Source organism: Antennarius striatus, chromosome 15 (genome assembly GCF_040054535.1).
Source record: "Antennarius striatus isolate MH-2024 chromosome 15, ASM4005453v1, whole genome shotgun sequence".
Classification (NCBI taxonomy): domain Eukaryota; kingdom Metazoa; phylum Chordata; class Actinopteri; order Lophiiformes; family Antennariidae; genus Antennarius; species Antennarius striatus.
Genome location: NC_090790.1, coordinates 11,759,062 through 11,777,805, shown reverse-complemented (window position 1 = coordinate 11,777,805; position 18,744 = coordinate 11,759,062). Strand labels below are relative to the sequence as shown.

Here is an 18,744-nt window from a genome sequence, read left to right as displayed (position 1 = left end):
TACAGATTACAATTTGCATGAACACAAAGCCAGAAAAGCGATTAAAACTGCGAAATAATTTTAAACTCCAACACTGATGAGGTGTGACCTAATCGCTGCGTGAACGGTAATCTTCGGGGGTGGGGTGGGGTGGGGGTGCAATTCTTTAAAAAAGTACTATAATTTGTGGGCGTGTCCTTGTGACACGCTGTCGGTGTAACCACGCCCAATCAGCTGTTTCCTCAAGTTCAAAGACGCCTCCGGAGAAACTTCTCACTTGTGTCCCATTCTGGTGGATCCATGGTGCGTAACCGCTGCGCGTCGCGTTTGGATGTAATCTCTCCACGGTGCTAATCCTAATCCACCCACACGCGTTGTTCCAGCATGTCCCTCACGGATCAACAGTGGTGTCCCACCAGCGTTCAGGTAACGGTGCTCCAAGCCAGAGGCCTCAGGGCCAAAGGGAAAAGCGGCACCAACGATGCGTACGCGGTCATGGCCGTGGGGAAGGACAAGTTTCAGACCTCGGTGGAGGAGAAGAGCGTGGCTCCGATGTGGAGAGAAGAGGCCACTTTTGACCTGCCTCAGCTGCACAACGGCGGGGGAGGCGACTCGGAGCGCACCACGCTCCACGTCCACGTCCTGCACCGGGCGCTGGTCGGTCCGGATAAACTGCTGGGACAAGCTGCCATCAAGCTGCCGCAGCTCAGTCAGGACAAAACCCGCAACAAGACCGAGTAAGTGCGCAAAGCCAAAGCAGGGGTCAGAGGTGCGTCGAGGGATGGGGAATAAACTTGATTTGTATTTTCTCCAATAATTAATTAATACGATCAATCAAACTTGTCTATAAAAGCCTTTCTTTCTTTTTTTAGTTGGACTTTTTGATCCATAATCCAACATATATTTATCAAATCAAGTCACTAGAGTGAAGACACTGGAACCAGGAATTTTTATCTGTTGCTTGACCGAACAGTTGAGTCGATAACGTTGCTGTTCAGCTGATCAATATGAAGGCAGGCCTTTAATCCTTTACAGAATGACTAAGGAGGCTTCACTGAGCTGGTATCTGGCCGAGATCGTTGTTGAAAAGATATCAATCAGAAATGTCTTCAGTTTTCAAACCATTCTCATTGTTTGGCACTGTTGACAAGTTTAAGGTAAACTGATTCTAATAACTATTTCTATTTGTGATTAGATACACATGCCTGCTGCACCAAAAAACTATAATGCATGTAATATACAGAATTTCTGTGCAGATATTCATGTAACATTTTGCATTTATGTAGTGGAATCATAATTCCCATCTGGTGCACCAGGGAACCTGTCCTGGAGGGTTTTGTTTCAGTCAGCAGCTCTGTAGAAAAAAAACAAACTTGTGTCTTTTCAACTAAATATTGTACATTTTATTACACACACACACACACACACACACACACACACACACGCACACACAACACAGACCTGCTTCTGTGGACCTGACTTATGAACGCTGCCTACTCGCACTCTGCAGCTTAAAGGATTTGTTCCCACGGCAGCGGCCTTCAGGGATGCCAATCGGCATTTCTTACTCAGGTGAAAGGCATGAGTCAAAGGATTCACCCTTTCTGCTGTACTGAGAATGTCAACCAGAGGGAAATTCCACAGATAGAATGCTACTATTCTCTGCAGTAAGATAAAACATCATGAAATCTCAGTGAAGTAATTTTTTTACTGAGGAAAACAAACCTCTCCAGCGTCGGTGTTAATAATAGCAGTGATCGGGTTGCTCAGGTTTTGCTGGTGCGCTATGTGCTCATTAATCGTGATTATACTTGCACCATTAAGCTGAAAATCTGCTGTTCTGCTTGTCAGGGGGAAAAAAAACCTTGGATGTGGAAATGCAAGACCCACCAACCATGTCTGCTCTTCAGTAAGAAGGGAACATTTTTTGTCGTGCCAAACCTTAGGGCAGTATTTAACTCCACTACCGTGACACCAGCATGGTACAAAAGCAGTCTGCATACCAACCTGCATGAATGCATACAAACACACAAACATGCAAACACACTTCCTTATCAGTGCTCACCTTTGTTGTGAGTCATTGCTGTCCATGTTTTCATATCATAAAACAATATAACTTAGCTGTGTGCTCATATTACGATAAACCTTTTACATTGCAGAACATGCAGTTATCTGCACTGACTGTGATTAAAACACATTTGGTCACAAATTATTCTTCACGGTGCTCTGCTTGCTCCTCTGGTTTTACTGGTTTATCAGATTCCCTGTCCGCATGCTAAGCTAATCGTTACCTATAGTAAATGTGTGGTTAACTTTACATTGTCTGGTCAGTTATCACATCTCTGTCATTTGGTGTTTCTGTAGTTACTAATGAATTCACTGGGCTTCTCAAGCTCAAACCCTGCTTTGGCTTTTGACCACATTCCTGACTGTTATCAATACCGCGTGTGTGTGTGTGTGTTGGTGTGTGTGTTGGTGTGTGTGTGTGTGTGTTCAGCAACAGTCTAGCAAGGTCAGTTTTTCTGAGCCAGACCACTGTGAGTGTAGTGACCCCGAATTACGAGCACGTTCAACAAGCTGCCAGTCGAACAGCTCCTGGAATTACTGAGGTTCAAACACAAATGTAAGAATGTTGTCATTTGAATACTGACTATTGTAAAATTCAGTGGTTGATCAGTAAACAGAGCTCTACTGCTGACCTCAAAGGGCTTTACAGGAGCCGACTATGACCAATTCACTCATGCATTTACAAGAATACCATCAATATGTTGCTGAGACACAGTCAGTTCAGAGTCATACTCTTGTTTTCTGTTAATTTCATTCTGGTTCCTTTACTCTCTGATCCACAAATATGCACTGCTAGACTGAACCCTGGACTTTGTCATCGGTTGAGTTGTTTTATACACTCTGCTCTTGTACTGCTCACACAGCTGAATTCTCTGATAAGAGAGGTTTGACCCACTGAGGATATTGTCTTATCAGTAACTCCGGCTTCACAGGGACTGATGTGTGCATACAGGAAGCAGGATAAATTGACAACATTGAATCATGCACTATTCTCTTCTACATTCTGTCTGTGCAGCAAACACAGTTAAGTGAAAGGTTCTTCCTGCTCACTTTTGCAACTTCCCTTTATATTTAAACTGAACTCTCGTCATTTCTCCTTTTACTCGTTCATTTGTAGCATCTTTGTATTGGTGCATGTCAGCACCACGGAAGTGTCATTTAGCATTCTTCAGCATCTTACTAATGAATGGAAGGTTGGAGAAATATAACTTAAAGTAGTTTAAAGTGATAATAGTTCATAATCTGCTCTTCCCTTCAGCTATGTGGAGCTTTAAGGATAAAACGATTTCAGATGGGTAGGGCTGGCACGTTTGCTGAACCCTTAAAATTACTTGCTTGATAAATGAATGCATAGTCCATCTGTTTGTGTTTTGGTGAAAGACATTTATCAGGCAAATGAAGAGAAGTCTCCCACTTGGAGTATGTCAAGGCCTGAAAGTTACAAATCGTATCCATGAGAGGCAGAGGAGGCCTTTTCAACCCCTCCTCCCCCCGTCAAATTACAGATAAAGGCCTCTCCCTCCTTTCTGTTTTCGCCACATACCTGAAACATTCCTGTAGAAGGAGGATGAGGCTGACCCTCGTCAGAACATTACTCATAACCACAGAGAGGAAGGCACTGTATTAAGTTGAGGAAGGTATCAAGATTTTTTTTTTTTTTTTTTGTGAATTCAGTGGAAAACAACACAATTAATCCACAATCACAAACTGTCATAGATTTCAACTTTGCCCTTCAAATCTTTTAGGCAAATCTGTTCAAGAACAGTTTTATGATGCATTTAGTGCACGGAAATATCTCCTGTACACACACACACACACACACACACACACACACACACACACACACACACACACACACACACACTAAAATGCCCCCCTCTTCGTTTCCTCATTTCCTCAGGAATTTGGATGTTAGTTTGAGTTGTTTGTTCAGTCGTGAGCTGACCTCAGATTTATGCTTGATAGGCAGTTTTTATGCTGACTGCTCCTTTTTCGTTGTTCTGTTAAATTATTCTGAGACCCTCATGTCAGTGTTGGACCATGACTTTACTTGCAGAAATGCTGCAAAGTTGACGGAACAAATGTCAGTGAATGTCTTAATCATCTGCTTTTAATATTTTATCACGTCTTAATTTTGCTAGTTTGAGATTATAACCGGTGTTAATGTTGGTTTCCTGGCCTTTCACCTTGGTGTTTTATTGTCCACCTTAAACCAGAAATGATGACATTAACATATGCACTAGTCTATGCACTAGTTGGATCATGGGTCTTTTATTAAATTCTGAATTCAGAGGTGTCACGGGACGTTGCAGCCTGTGACTGCCTATTTCCTAGTCATTATTATTATATTTATATTCCTTCAGACAGTTTGGTGGTTGGTTAGAACTTTTTATAGACTTTCCAAAAACATTCAAACAGCCACTGAGTCATTTTACAGTTTGCTGGATCACAGTTTCCACTTGTCGTTCATGGTGACGAAGATTCTTTAGAAACTATTCATCCTGTGACATGTTAACCTGTAAAGGGAACAACTTCACTCTTTCCAGCTGACGCCTAGTTATTGTACAAACTTGGTGGAGCAATAGACCTTTAAAGTAGACAGTATTTTATTGTGCTTGTTACTGAGTAGGCCTGCAATATACTTTACATTACTTTTTGTCTAACCTTGTATAAAGGAATGGAAATAAAGTAAGCAGAAAAAAAGCACTGCCCAGAAATGAAATACAAAGGAATTAAATGCCAAATATTTGCTTAAAATAACATTTCAGCTGGTAAACAGAGTTTAGCTGCTACAGAGCAGAATATTCTATTCAGGATTTGGTTCAGATCAAGCATCAGTTATTGAATGTCCGAGAATGAAAAAACACATTGTGATGTTCTTGTCTAAACAACTCATCATTTATGTGAAAATACCAGGACTTTGAACCAGTCAGTTCGTTCCGAGTGTAAACAGTATTATATATATTTATATATATAATATATAGTTGCGTTCCACCCAAGAATTAACGTTCCTGAACCGGTTGGAATTAAAAAAAAATTGTTCCCGAACTGGTTACTAATGTTCCACCTACCTATTTAAATATAAATAGGTGGGTGGCTTTAGGACTTTTTTAATTTGGCAGTTAAGGCAATTAATTTAGGTGCTGTAGTAATGTCCCTACAGTAAAGCGGACAGCAGCACTGATCCAGTTATGGAACAGAGGATGGAGAATCAGAGGGAGACGGAGAAGCTGTGACAGCTTATGATGCAACAACGCTTCAAAGTTTCAAAGCTTCAAAGTTTCAGTGCAGAGTCCCATAAACTCTGAAAATGGCACAGCCAATGAGTTGATGTCTAAATTAAACATTTAGGATTGACAGACTGCATTGTTTACCTGTTATGAATATAATCGAGGCTGGGAGATTGCCTTTTCCTTGACTGTTGGTGATATGCCTCAACTTCTCTCTGCTGTCATCACGCATTGAATGAATGACGGGAAGGGAAACATGAAGTCAGATTTTTTTTTTTTCACTCTTGAAAAAAAATAATGGGTTGCTATTATTTTGAATGATTCTGTTCCAGAACATTAAAGACTATAAAGTTTTGTTTTCCTTCCATGAAGCCGTTCAAAGCCCTGGAAAATAGGCTTTGGAAATATTTTAGTAATATGTTTTATCTCGTCAACAGATGGTTCAAGTTGCTGAACAAGTCTGGCAAAGCAGACAAAGACAGAGGAGAGGTGCTTGTTGACATCCAGTTCATGAGAAACAACATGACGGCCAGCATGATGGACCTTTCTGCCACCGGCAAATCCAGATCCCGCCTGGGCAAATTCAAGGACAAAGTTCGCGGCAAGAAAAAGGAATCAGATAATGTGTCTGCTGTGGTGCCGTCATTCACTCAGGTTCTAACGGACAGTGAAGAGGAGGGAAACGAGAATGGGGAGGAGGCTTCACAGAAGAATGAGAAGAAGAAGAAACACAAGTTGAAGCTATTTTCAACCAAGTCTAACCTGCAGAGGAACATCTCACAATCCATGTCTGTTCTGCCTGCGAAGAACTCCTCACTGAGCGGCAGCCAGTCCTCTGGTTTAAATGTAGATTCCTCTGAAGGTCCGAAATAAGTTACTTCATTTTAGTTTCTGTTGGCATTACATGCATGTTAACTTTCCCATGTCCTTCTAGGTAAAAAGAAGTTCAAGTTCATGATACACAAACGTTCAGGCAGCTCAGAGAGCAAAGGTTCCACCGCTGAACAACAGAGACACGGTGCAGCAGACCAGAGTAACGTTTGCATTAATGGAAGTCATGTATACTCTGAGGAGCGGCGGCCTCGGACCGCTCGCATCGGGTCAAACGTCAGTCTGACCAGTTCAGGCCATGGCTCCTTAGAGGATGTCCCAGATAGCTCTACTCCATCTGCTGATTCACTGAGGGCGTCGAGACAGTATTCACCCTGGACGGAAGAAGAGGAAGATACAGCGGATGGAGAAAATATTAAAGTGGAGGAGGGTAAACTGAGATGGGAGGAAGAGGAAAAGATGAAGATGGATGAGATGAGGAGAAAAGAAGAGGAGGAAGCGAGGGTTAGGAGACAGGAGGAGGCTGAGAAGATGGCTGCGGAAAAGAAAAGGCAAGAAAGGCAGATGCTTGAAGAAGAAGAAAGGAGGCAAAAAGAGGAAATGGTTAGGATGGAGGAGAAAAGGGCTGAGGAAGAGAGGATGAGACTAGAGGAAGAACATAAATTATTAGAGGAAAGGAGGAGACTGGAGGAAGAGGAAAGAAGGAATAAGGAAGAGAAAGTAAGAAAGGAGGCAGAGAGGATTAGGAGGGAGGAAGAAGAGAGGATTCAGGAAGAGAGACGGAGACAAGAGGAACAGAGGAGAAAGATTGAAGAGCAAGTCAAGGAGGCAGAGAGGATTAGGAGGGAGGAAGAGGAGAGGAGGCGACAGGAGGAAGAGAGAAGGATTGAAGAAGAAAGAGTTAAGGAGATGGAGAGAATTCAGGAAGAGAGGAGGCAACAAGAGGAAGAGAAGAGAAAGATTGAAGAACAACAATTCAAGGAGATGGAGAGAATTAGGAAGGAGGAAGAGAAGAGAATTCAGGAGGAGAGGAGGCGACAGGAGGAAGAGAGAAGGATTGAAGAAGAAAGAGTCAAGGAGATGGAGAGGGTTAGGAGGGAGGAAGAGGAGAGAATTCAGGAAGAGTGGAGGCGACAAGAGGAAGAGAAGAGAAAGATTGAAGAGCAATTCAAGGTGATGGAGAGAATTAGGAAGGAGGAAGAGAAGAGAATTCAGGAGGAGAGGAGGCGACAGGAGGAAGAGAGAAGGATTGAAGAAGAAAGAGTCAAAGAAGAGGAGGAGAGGATTAGGAGGGAGGAAGAAGAGAAAATTCAGGAAGAGCGAATAAGACAAGAGGAAGAAAGGAGAAAGATTGAAGAAGAAAAAGTCAAAGAAGAGGAGGAGAGGATTAGGAGGGTAGAAGAGGAGAGAATTGAAGAAGAGAGGAGGCAACAGGAGGAAGAGAGGAGAAAGATTGAAGAAGAACATTTCAAGGAGATGGAGAGGATTAGGAGGGAGGAAGAGGAAAGAATTCAGGAAGAGCGGAGGCAACAAGAAGAGAGGATAAAGATTGAAGAAGATAAAGTTAAAAAAGAGGAAGCAGAGAGAATTAGGAAGGAGGAAGAAAAGGAAAATCGGGAAAGGGTGGAGGAAGAGAGGAGGAGGACAGAAAAGGAGGAGGCCAAAAAGCTGGAAAACAGGAAACAAACACGAAATGTAGAAGAACAGATGGGGAAGGAAAGTAAAATGAAAGACAGAGTTTCAGGGATGAGATCTGACGCAGAGATGGCCTCTACAAATCCATTCAGTGAAGACTACTCAAACAATCCTTTCGAAGAGGATCTGGACTCGCCTGCTGGGCCTGACATCAGAACTGCTAAAGAGTCAGCGGCTCCACAAAGGTTGGTCCAGAACAAACAGATAAGTGACACATGAACATGTTACATGGGGGTGGGGGGCATGGTTTGTGGGTTATGTGGTAGAAAAGAACCCATGAAATCTCAGTCTCCTGATTAAGAAGGCTCACTACATTTGTTTCTTTTTACTTTAACATTATAATCCTTTTCAAATATTTAACTGTTTTCCAGATTAACTTGCTGGAACGGTGAGACCACTGTATGTTAGAGTAGATTGATCACTGGGACAATAAAGAGGAATGAAGTCACGAGACACAAAAAATACAACCTTGATAGTTAAAATATACCACATATAAAGAGATATAAAATTACAAGCATCTACTCAAATTCAATCTACTCATTTTACAAAAAGTTTAAGACTTCAAGTACTGGAAAAAGAGACTCAGTAATGAGCTTTTACTGAAGCTGATTTTAACTTATTGAAATCTCACTAGGAACATTGACATAGCAGTAATGAGTGGGGAAAAAAGCCCCATAAAGGTTAAAAGTTTTTGCGTGGTGAATTATTAAGTTAGATGGTGGGTAGTCAAACCGCCCTATCAGTAGTAGGACAGGACAGGACAGGCAGTAAAACAACATTTGAATGAGATAATAGATATTCACATGAAAGCCTCATTATCTGAATTCAGTTTATCTTCTGTTTAATTCCGTCGTCACTCAGCAGCAGCTTCACTGCATTTCCCTTTCAAACACAACCTCACACTGACATCGTCATGATTAGAAAGATTGTCATGGGTTGTTTTTTTTAATTCCTACTGCAGCATTGTTGACATGAAGGATCACAAACATAAGGCAGATGAACACATTTGGAGTTTCACAGTATTTCATCTACTCTAAATCCATATTTATGCCCCACTTGCATTTTTTCAATATAGGAAGAATAAAAAATGGAGACGAATGAAATTAACTGATTTATCCTCCATACCATGTTTATTAAAGCCAGCCAAAGTACTTCTTTCTGAATCTATTTCTTCTATGTGTTTCTTCTTGCTCACAAAGCCCCTCCAATTAAACGCTTTAATGTGCTTGAATGTCATGCAGTATTATTTCATTTCCAGGAGTCAATCTGCTGTTTCATTTCTTGGAAGGAGGACTGCTTCCACCGATGAAAGCGATCTTCTGAGTACTCAACGGGAGAAGCGACCAGCTCCTCAGCCTCCCGGGAGAAGTCAAGTCCAGAGTCAGAGGGAGCACGATGCTTCTACATTACATGACCCACGAAGCAACAACCAGTACACAGGCAAAGACCTCAGAGCTGACAGCATTCTCCCTCAGCAATCCATGCAAATAATCACTCCTCTTAGTAAATCTCCAACACCTGCAAATAACACCCAGAGCATGATGCAAAGCAATGCTTCCAAAGGAACAAGAAATGCAGCTAAACATGGTAAACGTACTGCGCCGTCTATACCTCTGTCAGTGGAGGAGGGGCCAGCTTCTGGACCAAAAACAGTCCCATCCCCTGATGGTAAAATTCCTGGTGAATATAGCTCAGAAGAAAAACTGGAGCATGTTGTTCACGGATTAAATCCATTTGAAGATGATGAAGATGAAAATGAGTTCACAGCTCAAGATTATACAAGTAACGCCGGCTCAGTGCGATGGCCTCCAGCTGTGTCAACACCTGCTGTTAATGATGCTGTCTCTCAAGCAAAAATCACATCCTCAAAGAAGACCCGGGCTCCTCCGCTTCCTGTAAACACATCTTCCACATTGAACTCTGCAGTCGATCAAAACGCCGATGGAGGCCCATCGGGAGATGGGACAGGTGCAGCCGTAAGCGATAGCGGTGTAACCCCACCGTGTCACCAGCAGGACGTCCAGCAGACTCTAGAACGAGAGTTCCAGGCTGCGACGGTGCAGAGTGCAGAGATGGAGAAGCCTCCTAAACCTTTACGCAGGTGAGACAGTTCAGTTCTTCAGCAGCATCACTCCTTCATGTTTCTCTACATAAGGCAAGGCAAGTTCATTTGTACAGCACAATTCCTACAAATTCAAAGTGCTTTACAATTACAAAGAAGTATATTCAACACAGAACTTAATTTTAAAGATGGTTTACGACATTAAATAGATATAAGCAATCAGCGACAGTAACTATCATTCCATAATGGATTTCAAAAATAGATTAATCACACTGCACAGTACCAGTGTAGAATCTGAATCATCCTCATTTTTCCTTCGTTTATAATAATACGTTTGTTGTGTTGCCTCTATTAATGTTGCTGTGAATGCATATCTCAGACATCTTTTGAGTTGATTCATGCTCACAAATCTGTCTGTATCATTGCTCTCTCATTCAACTAATGCCTAAAGTGATCTTCTTTCTTTTTAAAAAAAAATTATAATGGCAGGCTTCAACCTGTAAAGCCCCTTAACCCCCTGGAACAGCAGCCAGTCTCGGTCACTCAAGAGGAAATGAAAAACGAATCCACAGGATTTTTATATGAAGTTCAGGAGCTAACAAAGGTATAGTTTTTTTAATGAGCACTTTAAGTTTGTACATTTTCATTATGGTATCAAAATAAATTAAAAGGAATTCTTCAGATTCATATGCAAACCTCATTGGTCATGTTTTATGTACTCTTTCAGGTAAATGACAAAGAGATAAAAGGTCCATACTCCCAACTGACGCAGAAGGAACTCATCTCTCTTGTGCTTAAACAGAACAACAAGCTCTTGGAGAAAGACAAAAAGATATTGGAGCTGGAGCTGTATATTGACAACCTCATTCTTCGTATCATAGAAGAGAAACCGAGTATTCTCATGTCCATGAACTCTCTAAAGTAAATTTATATGCATTTAGAGTTCAAATTCACTATAACTGGAACATTAACAATGATAAATATTAAGGTATACTCTGTAGATTTAAACTTTGGTGCCTTTTGAAATCCCAGTAAGCATTATTAGTAATATGAGGACCTTATTGTAAATGATTATTAATATTTCTACACCCCTGTACAATACATACAGTACATGTGTAATGTGCATTATGTGAATTTGCTGTAATTATCTTTGTGTGTAGCAAGCCTGTCTAGAAATCACTTTGAATTCTGAAATTTCCTAATTGTTGTTTATATAAAATAATGGTTTTGTATAGACTGTTGACTGTCACCAAGATTTCAATAAAGAAGAGCCTTGTTGTATGTCAGTGAATGACCAGTTATGTAGATTCTTTCACTTAAATTGATTGTCAAATTTTACATTATACGAACCCAAAAAATGCACTTTACTTAGCTTATACTATTAACATGATGCACACTGAATTGCTACACTGCAGTTCATTATTTTATATAAATATGCATAATAAAGTCTGATATTCCTATAAAAGTGCATGTTATTTTCTCAGTGTTCTTTCAAGGCTTTTTTCACTTATGCGTATTTGGGTGTCCAGTATTCTGCACGAGTTGTAATTTTACACAGTTCCTAATGCACACCAAATTTATAAACAATAGGAAGTCTTTTATTTCCTATCAACAAAACAATCTTCGATCATTTCTAACGTCGCCGTCGTCATTAACTAGACTCTAGTCAATGACAGAATTCAGCGGAACTATTGACATCTGTGCGTTGTTTCTACTAGAGCACATTTCACTCGCCCACATAACAGGGTTGGCTGCATGAACCTTCATTCGGCGTTCAGCAGCTCTTAAAAGTTCCCATATTGTTCATAGCCACTGTCGTTGTCTGTGAAGCTTTAAATTTGTGCAAAAGCTGCAGATATATTTTTAACATCGTTAGTTGTTGCTTTTTTTTTTTGCTTTTTGTTTTGTTGTTTCTTGTTCCGCGCGGCGGAACTTAGTTTTGAAGATGTCTCGTTCCGGATTGAGCTGTCGGTGCTGCGGGTCCTCAAACGTTATAGACGATGACCTCTACTGTCAGGCCCAGTGGGTGTGCGTGGACTGCGGTGCTGTGGTCTCGGAGGGGGTGCTGGCCCCTGACCCAGTCGGAGGATCAGGTAAGAACAGGGTCGGTGTCGTTGTGGTTTGTGGGCCGTGTGTACGTAAACGTTCTCTCTTGCCACACTGGAGGTCTTCATGCCATGCACACGTCATTTATCACCCTCACTATGGGGCTGTATGATGTAATCACAGTGGAAGGTCCATGCTGTTCTGTAGTATCTTTGGGATATTATAAGAAAAAGGGGACAGAGTCGGGAGGTACGTTTTTAGCTTCAATCTTTACTGCATACACCTACACACACACTTCCTTAACACCTGGAGGACATATATATATATATATATATACAGGTCAAAGGTTAAAGCTCCACCATCACTACTCCCCAACCTGTGCTGCCACCCCCAAAGGACAGCCCCTGCAATCCCACATCAATATCACTCTACTACAGTTCTTAAAAACAATGAACTGCATGAACTGTTGAGAAAAGAAACAAAATGGAGATGGGGAGCAGAGCAAGAGAGAGCATTTGAGGAATCCAAGCGCCTCATGCAATCCTCAGAAGTCTTAGTGCATTATGACAGTCAAAAAGACTTGATCTTGTCATGTGACGCCTCTCCCTTTGGAGTGGGGGTGGTGTTGTCACATCGACTGCCGGATGGACAAGAGCGACCAATCAGCTTTATGTCAAGGACGCTGACATCAGCTGAATCAAACTATTCTCAATTGGACAAAGAAGGTTTAGCGGTGATGTTTGGCATTCAGCGGTTCCATAAATACCTGTATGGTAGGAAATTTGTCATTTGCACTGATCACAAACCTTTGTTATCACTTTTTAGTGAGATGAAAGCTGTGCCAAACATGGCATCTCCTCGCATTCAGCGATATGAGTACGAGATTATCTATAAACCGGGAAAACAGCATGGTAATGCTAGTGCCATGAGTCGCCTTCCTTTGTCACAACCTTCAGACAATGCAGAGCAGGAGGAAAGAGTACTCATGATGGAGACTGCAACTCTTGTGTCAACAAGGGAAGTGAGCAGGTGGACAACCAGAGACCCTGTATTGTCCAGAGTTGCACAGTTTATCCAACATGGCTGGCCGACACACGACTTAGATGCAGTTTTTCAACCTTATGCTGTGCGGAAAACAGAGTTGAGTGTACAAGATAAGTGTGTACTGTGGGGATCACTTGTTGTGATGCCACCACAAGGGCGGGAGGCCATGTTAGAGCAATTACATCATGGACACACTGGCATTACTCGGATGAAAGCTTTGGCACGAAGTTACTTCTGGTGGCCAAAGTTGGACGCAGACATCGAGAATATTGTCAAGTACTGTGTCACATGCCAAGAACACCGTAACCTGCCTGCGCCAGCACCACTTCACCCATGGGAGTGGCCAAGCAAACCGTGGCAAAGATTACATGTTGATTATGCAGGGCCTTCAATGGGACATATGTTTTTGATCCTGATAGACGCGCATTCAAAATGGATGGATGTTTTTCCTGTAACAAACGCCACCTCAGATGTCACAATTGAATGCCTGAGAAAAAGTTTCAGTTGTCAGGGAATACCAGAAACAATTGTATCTGACAATGGTACTTGTTTTGTGAGTGCAGAGTTTAAAGACTTTCTGAAAAGAAATGGAATTGAGCACATCACATCCGCCCCATATCATGCATCATCAAATGGCTGTGCTGAGCGCGCGGTCCAGACATTCAAGTCAATGATGAAGAAGGCTGGTGGGGGCAGCATTGCTACTAAGGTGTCAAGAGTTCTGTTTAATTATCGCATCACACCACAATCCACCACAGGGCTCTCACCTGCAGAATTGCTTCAAGGGAGGAAGTTGAGGTCCACCTTGGATTTGATTCATCCTGAGCGCAGAGGAAAGGTGGAGCGAAAACAGAACAGTCAAAAGGAACAGCATGACAACCTGAAAAAAGAGAGAGGATTCCAGGAAGGAGATGCTGTGGTGACAAGAAACTTTAGTCATGGTCCTAAGTGGATTCCTGGAGTCATCACAAAAATTACAGGTCCTGTCTCGTACAAGATCATGTTGGGAGATGGTAACATTGTGCGGAAACATGTGGACCAGGTCTTGTCACGTGCTGTAATAGGGGACTGTGTGGAGGCGGAAGTCACAGAGCCACTGGAACTGTCTGTTTCACCTGCAGCGGTAAGGGTTGCATCAGAGACTTCCACTCAGACAGGAAATAACAGTGTTCAGGAGACACACACCCAGAGTGTCCTGAGTCCTGCTCAGAAAAAAGCAACTCCTGTAGTGTTAGACAATCCACCTCCCAACCCTTCAGGGCCGTCACCACCTGTGATAGCTCCTTTGCGCAGGTCACAAAGGGCCGTGTGCAAACCAAGTTATTTGAAAGATTACCAGTGTTAAATGCAATGGTTTATTATTGTTGTTGTTTAAAATGTTAAGTGATAACAAAATCTTTAGGTGCCCAGTAATTGTTATTCCAGTATCAGTTGGGGATGCTTAGAAGGATACATAACACTTTTTGTGGGGTACGGTGATTAGTAGCTTAAGGGGGGGAGGAATGTAGTAGAGTGATATTGATGTGGGATTGCAGGGGCTGTCCTTTGGGGGTGGCAGCACAGGTTGGGGGGTAGTGACGGTGGAGCTTTAACCTTTGACCTGTATATATATATATGTCCTCCAGGTGTTAAGGAAGTGTGTGTGTAGGTGTATGCAGTAAAGATTGAAGCTCCACCCTCACTACTCCCCAACCTGTGCTGCCACCCCCAAAGGACAGCCCCTGCAATCCCACATCAATATCACTCTACTACAGTTCTTAAAAACAAATGTTTTAAAACGACAAATAAAAAAACGATAAATAATGTTATATAAATATTATTATTTGTGGTGGTGGCAGAGACGCTGACAAGCAGGAATAATGTGTATTCCAAACACATTTATCCAGGAAATTAACAAACATGCACCTCATTAATGTAATCATTATACAATATGTTCCATATTGAAGATGAAGCATCATACTTAGTAATCCTGTATGGGGAAATGCTTTTTTCTTCACACACACACACACACACACACACACACACACACACACACACACACACACACACGCACACACGCACACACACACACCATTAATGGCCTATACATATGCACCTGAGTAGTGTCCAGGAGGTTAACTAGTAAATCTCCAACCACACTCCATACAGTGGTCCACATGGGCCTGAAACTGCTTTAGATAAATAAAGGCATTGTGGCAACTGGTCAAAAAGGTGTTTCATTCAAAGTTGATAACAAACTCATTCAATGTTGATCAAACATCTTTTATTAATTTATCACAATTTCTTTCATACATCTAAGACGTACAGCTTATTGTAAAGGACGGAGAGGAATTTGGTCAGGAAAATCTGTTGTGTATTTTAAATATCTTTTGTGTGCGCATCATTGTGTGACTATTCTTTTTGTTTCATTCCTTTTTTTTTGAAAAATGAAAATGAAGGTGTAGTAATTGTAATACATAAATGAAAATATTCATAGAAGCTCATGAATGTAGTGCTACTTATGTCTATAATTAATAAATAACTGGTCAATCCAGTGTCACAAAGCATTCTTATTCATAGCTCTGTGTTTTGGAGTTTATAGGATAGGATTAAAAAATATAATGGAATATCTTGCAGCATTGATTTTCAATTTTTTTTTTTAATGAGCAACAGTCAGATATATGCTGTGTAAATGTAAGTGGTGTCTTACATGATTCCTACACCCATGCATGAAATTTTGCAAAAGATATTTACAATGGTAAAAAAAAAGACATTTGCTTTGCTAACCACTCTGTGCTTCTTAAAGTTGTCAGTTACAACAGATCCACAGCCGAGGCCAAAAAACCAGGAGTAAACCTGATAAAAGGTGAGATCTTCTTTCCAGGCAGAGTTTTTTGTTTTCAGAGATGTTATGACATCAGAGCAATTTGGTAAATTTAGTTACCCCCCCATGATTCTCCAGAACAAGAGCTCATATGTCTTGGTTATGTCTTTTACAGGCGTGCAGCGTGTGAGTGCCATATGCCAGACCCTCAGGGTGAACAGAGAGATTCAAGAACTCTCAAAGACTTACTTCAAACAGGCCTATCGGCATGAAAGTTTCCTCAAAGTGAGCCTCCAGAAGAAAGAGGTTCTGGGAGGCTGCTGTGTGCTTGTAAGCTGCAGACTGCTCAACTGGCCCATCGCCATGGGAACCATCAGCTCTCTGCTGAATGCCGACCCAACGTTGGTAGGAGTAGTTTATCATGAGATGGTCAAGATTCTCAATATCGAGGCTCCAATTGTCAACATCACGGATGTCATGGAGGCCCACTGTCAGGAGTAAGAGAAGATCGGTGCTCTAGATGTTTTTATTTGAAGGGAACATGCCATAGAGTCCTTGTATGATAGCTCTTTGTTGTATGATAGTAAAAAATAAGTGACAGCTAGATTTAACCAATCCAAGCTTCAGCATCTTGGTCAGGGTAAAAGGCCTCTCACTGGAGCTGCGGTCTGCTCTGAGGTTTCTGTCTGTTCAAAGACATTTGTCTTCCTCAGCGCCATTACCAAGCACTTGCTCATGGGAAGATTTGTTAGATCTCTAAGATGAATAGAGTAGTCTAGACCTGCTACTTTGGAAATTGCAATTCCACAACTTTTACTGTCTGTTGGCATGATATCAATGGCTCGAAATACCTGTTTGAAGCTTCATAAAGGCGTGATTAGTGTTTAAAGTATGACAGGGCTACTGTTAGAGAGAGCACATACCTGCGCCCAAATCAGTTCAATAAAACCAGAACAACAGGAGGTGGTTTCAGAGGACGTCAGAACATAATTCTGTGACAGGTAATTATCAGAGGTGTAACTGCAGTGACGACATTGCTTTTCACCAAGTTAAGTAATACCTCATAATTTCTTGACATTTGAAAATGACTCCTAACCTTTGGAGTAATGTTTGTATTTACCACCAGTAGTTTGAGCTACCAGCATAGCAACAGAACTGATTAAGTGTAGCAGCCTTTAGCTGCTTTTCCAATCCAGGTAGAGTTATGTGTCTGCTATATGGTTGTGTGTTTTGCAATAACGTAACTCACAATTTGCCATGAGAACCTTGGTTCTGGTTGTCGTTTACATCATTTACATGAAGTCGTTTGAGATTTAGTTCTCATGACTGAATTCTGGCCTCAGCTGAGTGCATCAAACAGAATGTGATTATTAAGTTTTTATTTATAATTGCTCGAGTGAAAATTCTGAATTTAATGTTACTGTTGTTCTTAAAAAAATAATTGACAGCTTTACTTTGAACTGATTCTATTTAGAAAGCTGCCAGGTAGACTAGAAAGTCCATCAGTGATCAAAATCATAGTTAAGTAGAATTCAATGATAAGCCTGTTGTCAAAAATAAATATTTGTCTTCTTTGTCAATATTCATGCTTCTTTATTGCAGATACAAAATTAGCTCGCAGGATGTTCCTGAGGACCTGGCTGAAGACTCCGAAGACCTGACCAAACGTGCCGTAGCCTTGGTGGAACTGGCAGCAGACGCTTGGATCGTGACCGGTCGGAAGCCGATCCCTATCATGATGGCGGCCATCTATTTGGCCTGGCAGTCCTTAAAGCCCACCAAGTATCGTATGAAACTGTCGCTGGACAAATTCTGCCAGATTGCCGGAGTAAAGAAGCAGAGGCCTGCTGTGCAGAGGATCAAAGAGATGAAGGAGGTGCTGTGTAAACTGGGTAATGAGATTCCCTGGGTCAGGAATACGGTGACTCTGGACAGTGTTATTCAGCAGGTGGAGGATATTCTGAAGTACAGGTACGCCCTGCTACGTAGCGCTTTGCGGACTCATGAGGACGCTCTACTGGCCGAATGTCAGGGCTCTTCTACCGAGGAGACCATTCCCTCTCAGACCCCTGATGTTGTAGTGCAGAGCAAAGCAAGTTCTGAACCAGCCCGGACACCGGGAGCTGGAAATGATGATCCTGGCACAGCACCTGAGACACAGAGTGAAGAGAAACAAGAACCAAACTGGGGAAAGAGAGAGTTGTTTGCCCCCCCCTGTGTGACAAATCCTAAGAGGAGGAGAGTACCGCAGGCTGAGCTCAAGGACGTGACCGGTGATGAGGAAATCTCTGACAGCGAAATTGACTCGTACATACGGACTCCTCGAGAAGCTCGAGATTTTGCTCTGACTCAGAAGATATTATCCTTGTCTCAGAGCGAGAAGTCTTAGAGGTCACAACGACACACACGTTAACGTAGCATAAACAGTGTTCTAAGCTCAGATGTAATTTCTGTTTTTGGCGAATTCTAATGAGGACGCCACCAGATGACGTTCATTTTGAGTGACGCTACAATGATTTACCCAGTAGCACGTTATTTAATTTGATCTGTAACACCTGTTTTCTATCATGACAAGGATTGAGTGGGCCTGAGTCATTTAATAATTCAATAAATTGACAATAAATTGACCTAGAATGCCAGCATGATGCTAAAATAAAATTTAAAAGTACCACATTATGCTTTTTTTAAATCACTTTCAAACATCTGTCAGAAGTTCACTTCACTGTATTTGAAATGCTTTGCCCCAAACTGATTCAGGGTCAGTGTCAGCTTTCTAAAAGTTGTGACACACTGCTACCTTACCGCTGAACACACTAAACCTCACCTTTTGAATGAACGCCACCCTATCCACGGAGGGGGGAGTGTTTTTGCGCAGACAGGGCGGGGTCATGCAAAGCATTCCTTTCGTTACGTCACGAGCCGATTTTCATCAGTGTGGTTGAGCACCTTATCAGCAGTTTGTGAACAGATGACACAGGACCCAATGG

The 18,744-nt window shown here is 41.9% G+C and overlaps 2 protein-coding genes across 2 annotated transcripts; both read left to right on the top strand.

Annotated features, from left to right (window-relative positions):
* Positions 1 to 220: 220 nt before the first annotated feature.
* rab11fip1b (RAB11 family interacting protein 1 (class I) b) lies at positions 221 to 11,316 on the top strand. Its single transcript, XM_068334774.1, has 6 exons — positions 221 to 716; positions 5,714 to 6,138; positions 6,211 to 7,987; positions 9,061 to 9,903; positions 10,354 to 10,468; positions 10,592 to 11,316. Exons 1-6 carry the CDS (start codon positions 364 to 366, stop codon positions 10,787 to 10,789), a joined length of 3,711 nt encoding a protein of 1,236 aa, XP_068190875.1. The 5' UTR covers positions 221 to 363; the 3' UTR covers positions 10,790 to 11,316.
* A 296-nt stretch (positions 11,317 to 11,612) lies between these two features.
* brf2 (BRF2 RNA polymerase III transcription initiation factor subunit) lies at positions 11,613 to 18,446 on the top strand. The gene is made up of 4 exons (XM_068334673.1): positions 11,613 to 11,957; positions 15,740 to 15,799; positions 15,933 to 16,254; positions 17,360 to 18,446. The coding sequence occupies exons 1-4, from the start codon at positions 11,810 to 11,812 to the stop codon at positions 18,144 to 18,146; spliced, it is 1,317 nt and encodes a 438-aa protein (XP_068190774.1). The 5' UTR covers positions 11,613 to 11,809; the 3' UTR covers positions 18,147 to 18,446.
* The last annotated feature ends 298 nt before the right edge of the window (positions 18,447 to 18,744 follow it).

What these genes read in the sequence shown, in the direction of transcription:
- brf2 (XM_068334673.1), top strand. Translation starts at nt 11,810, where the DNA reads ATGTCTCGTTCCGGATTGAGCTGTCGGTGCTGCGGGTCCTCAAACGTT. An exon ending in TGACCCAGTCGGAGGATCAG is followed by an intron (nt 11,958 to 15,739) that starts GTAAGAACAGGG and finishes TGCTTCTTAAAG; the next exon opens with TTGTCAGTTACAACAGATCC. An exon ending in ATGGAGGCCCACTGTCAGGA is followed by an intron (nt 16,255 to 17,359) that starts GTAAGAGAAGAT and finishes TCTTTATTGCAG; the next exon opens with ATACAAAATTAGCTCGCAGG.
- rab11fip1b (XM_068334774.1), top strand. Translation starts at nt 364, where the DNA reads ATGTCCCTCACGGATCAACAGTGGTGTCCCACCAGCGTTCAGGTAACG. An exon ending in AAATGTAGATTCCTCTGAAG is followed by an intron (nt 6,139 to 6,210) that starts GTCCGAAATAAG and finishes ATGTCCTTCTAG; the next exon opens with GTAAAAAGAAGTTCAAGTTC. An exon ending in CCTCCTAAACCTTTACGCAG is followed by an intron (nt 9,904 to 10,353) that starts GTGAGACAGTTC and finishes TTATAATGGCAG; the next exon opens with GCTTCAACCTGTAAAGCCCC.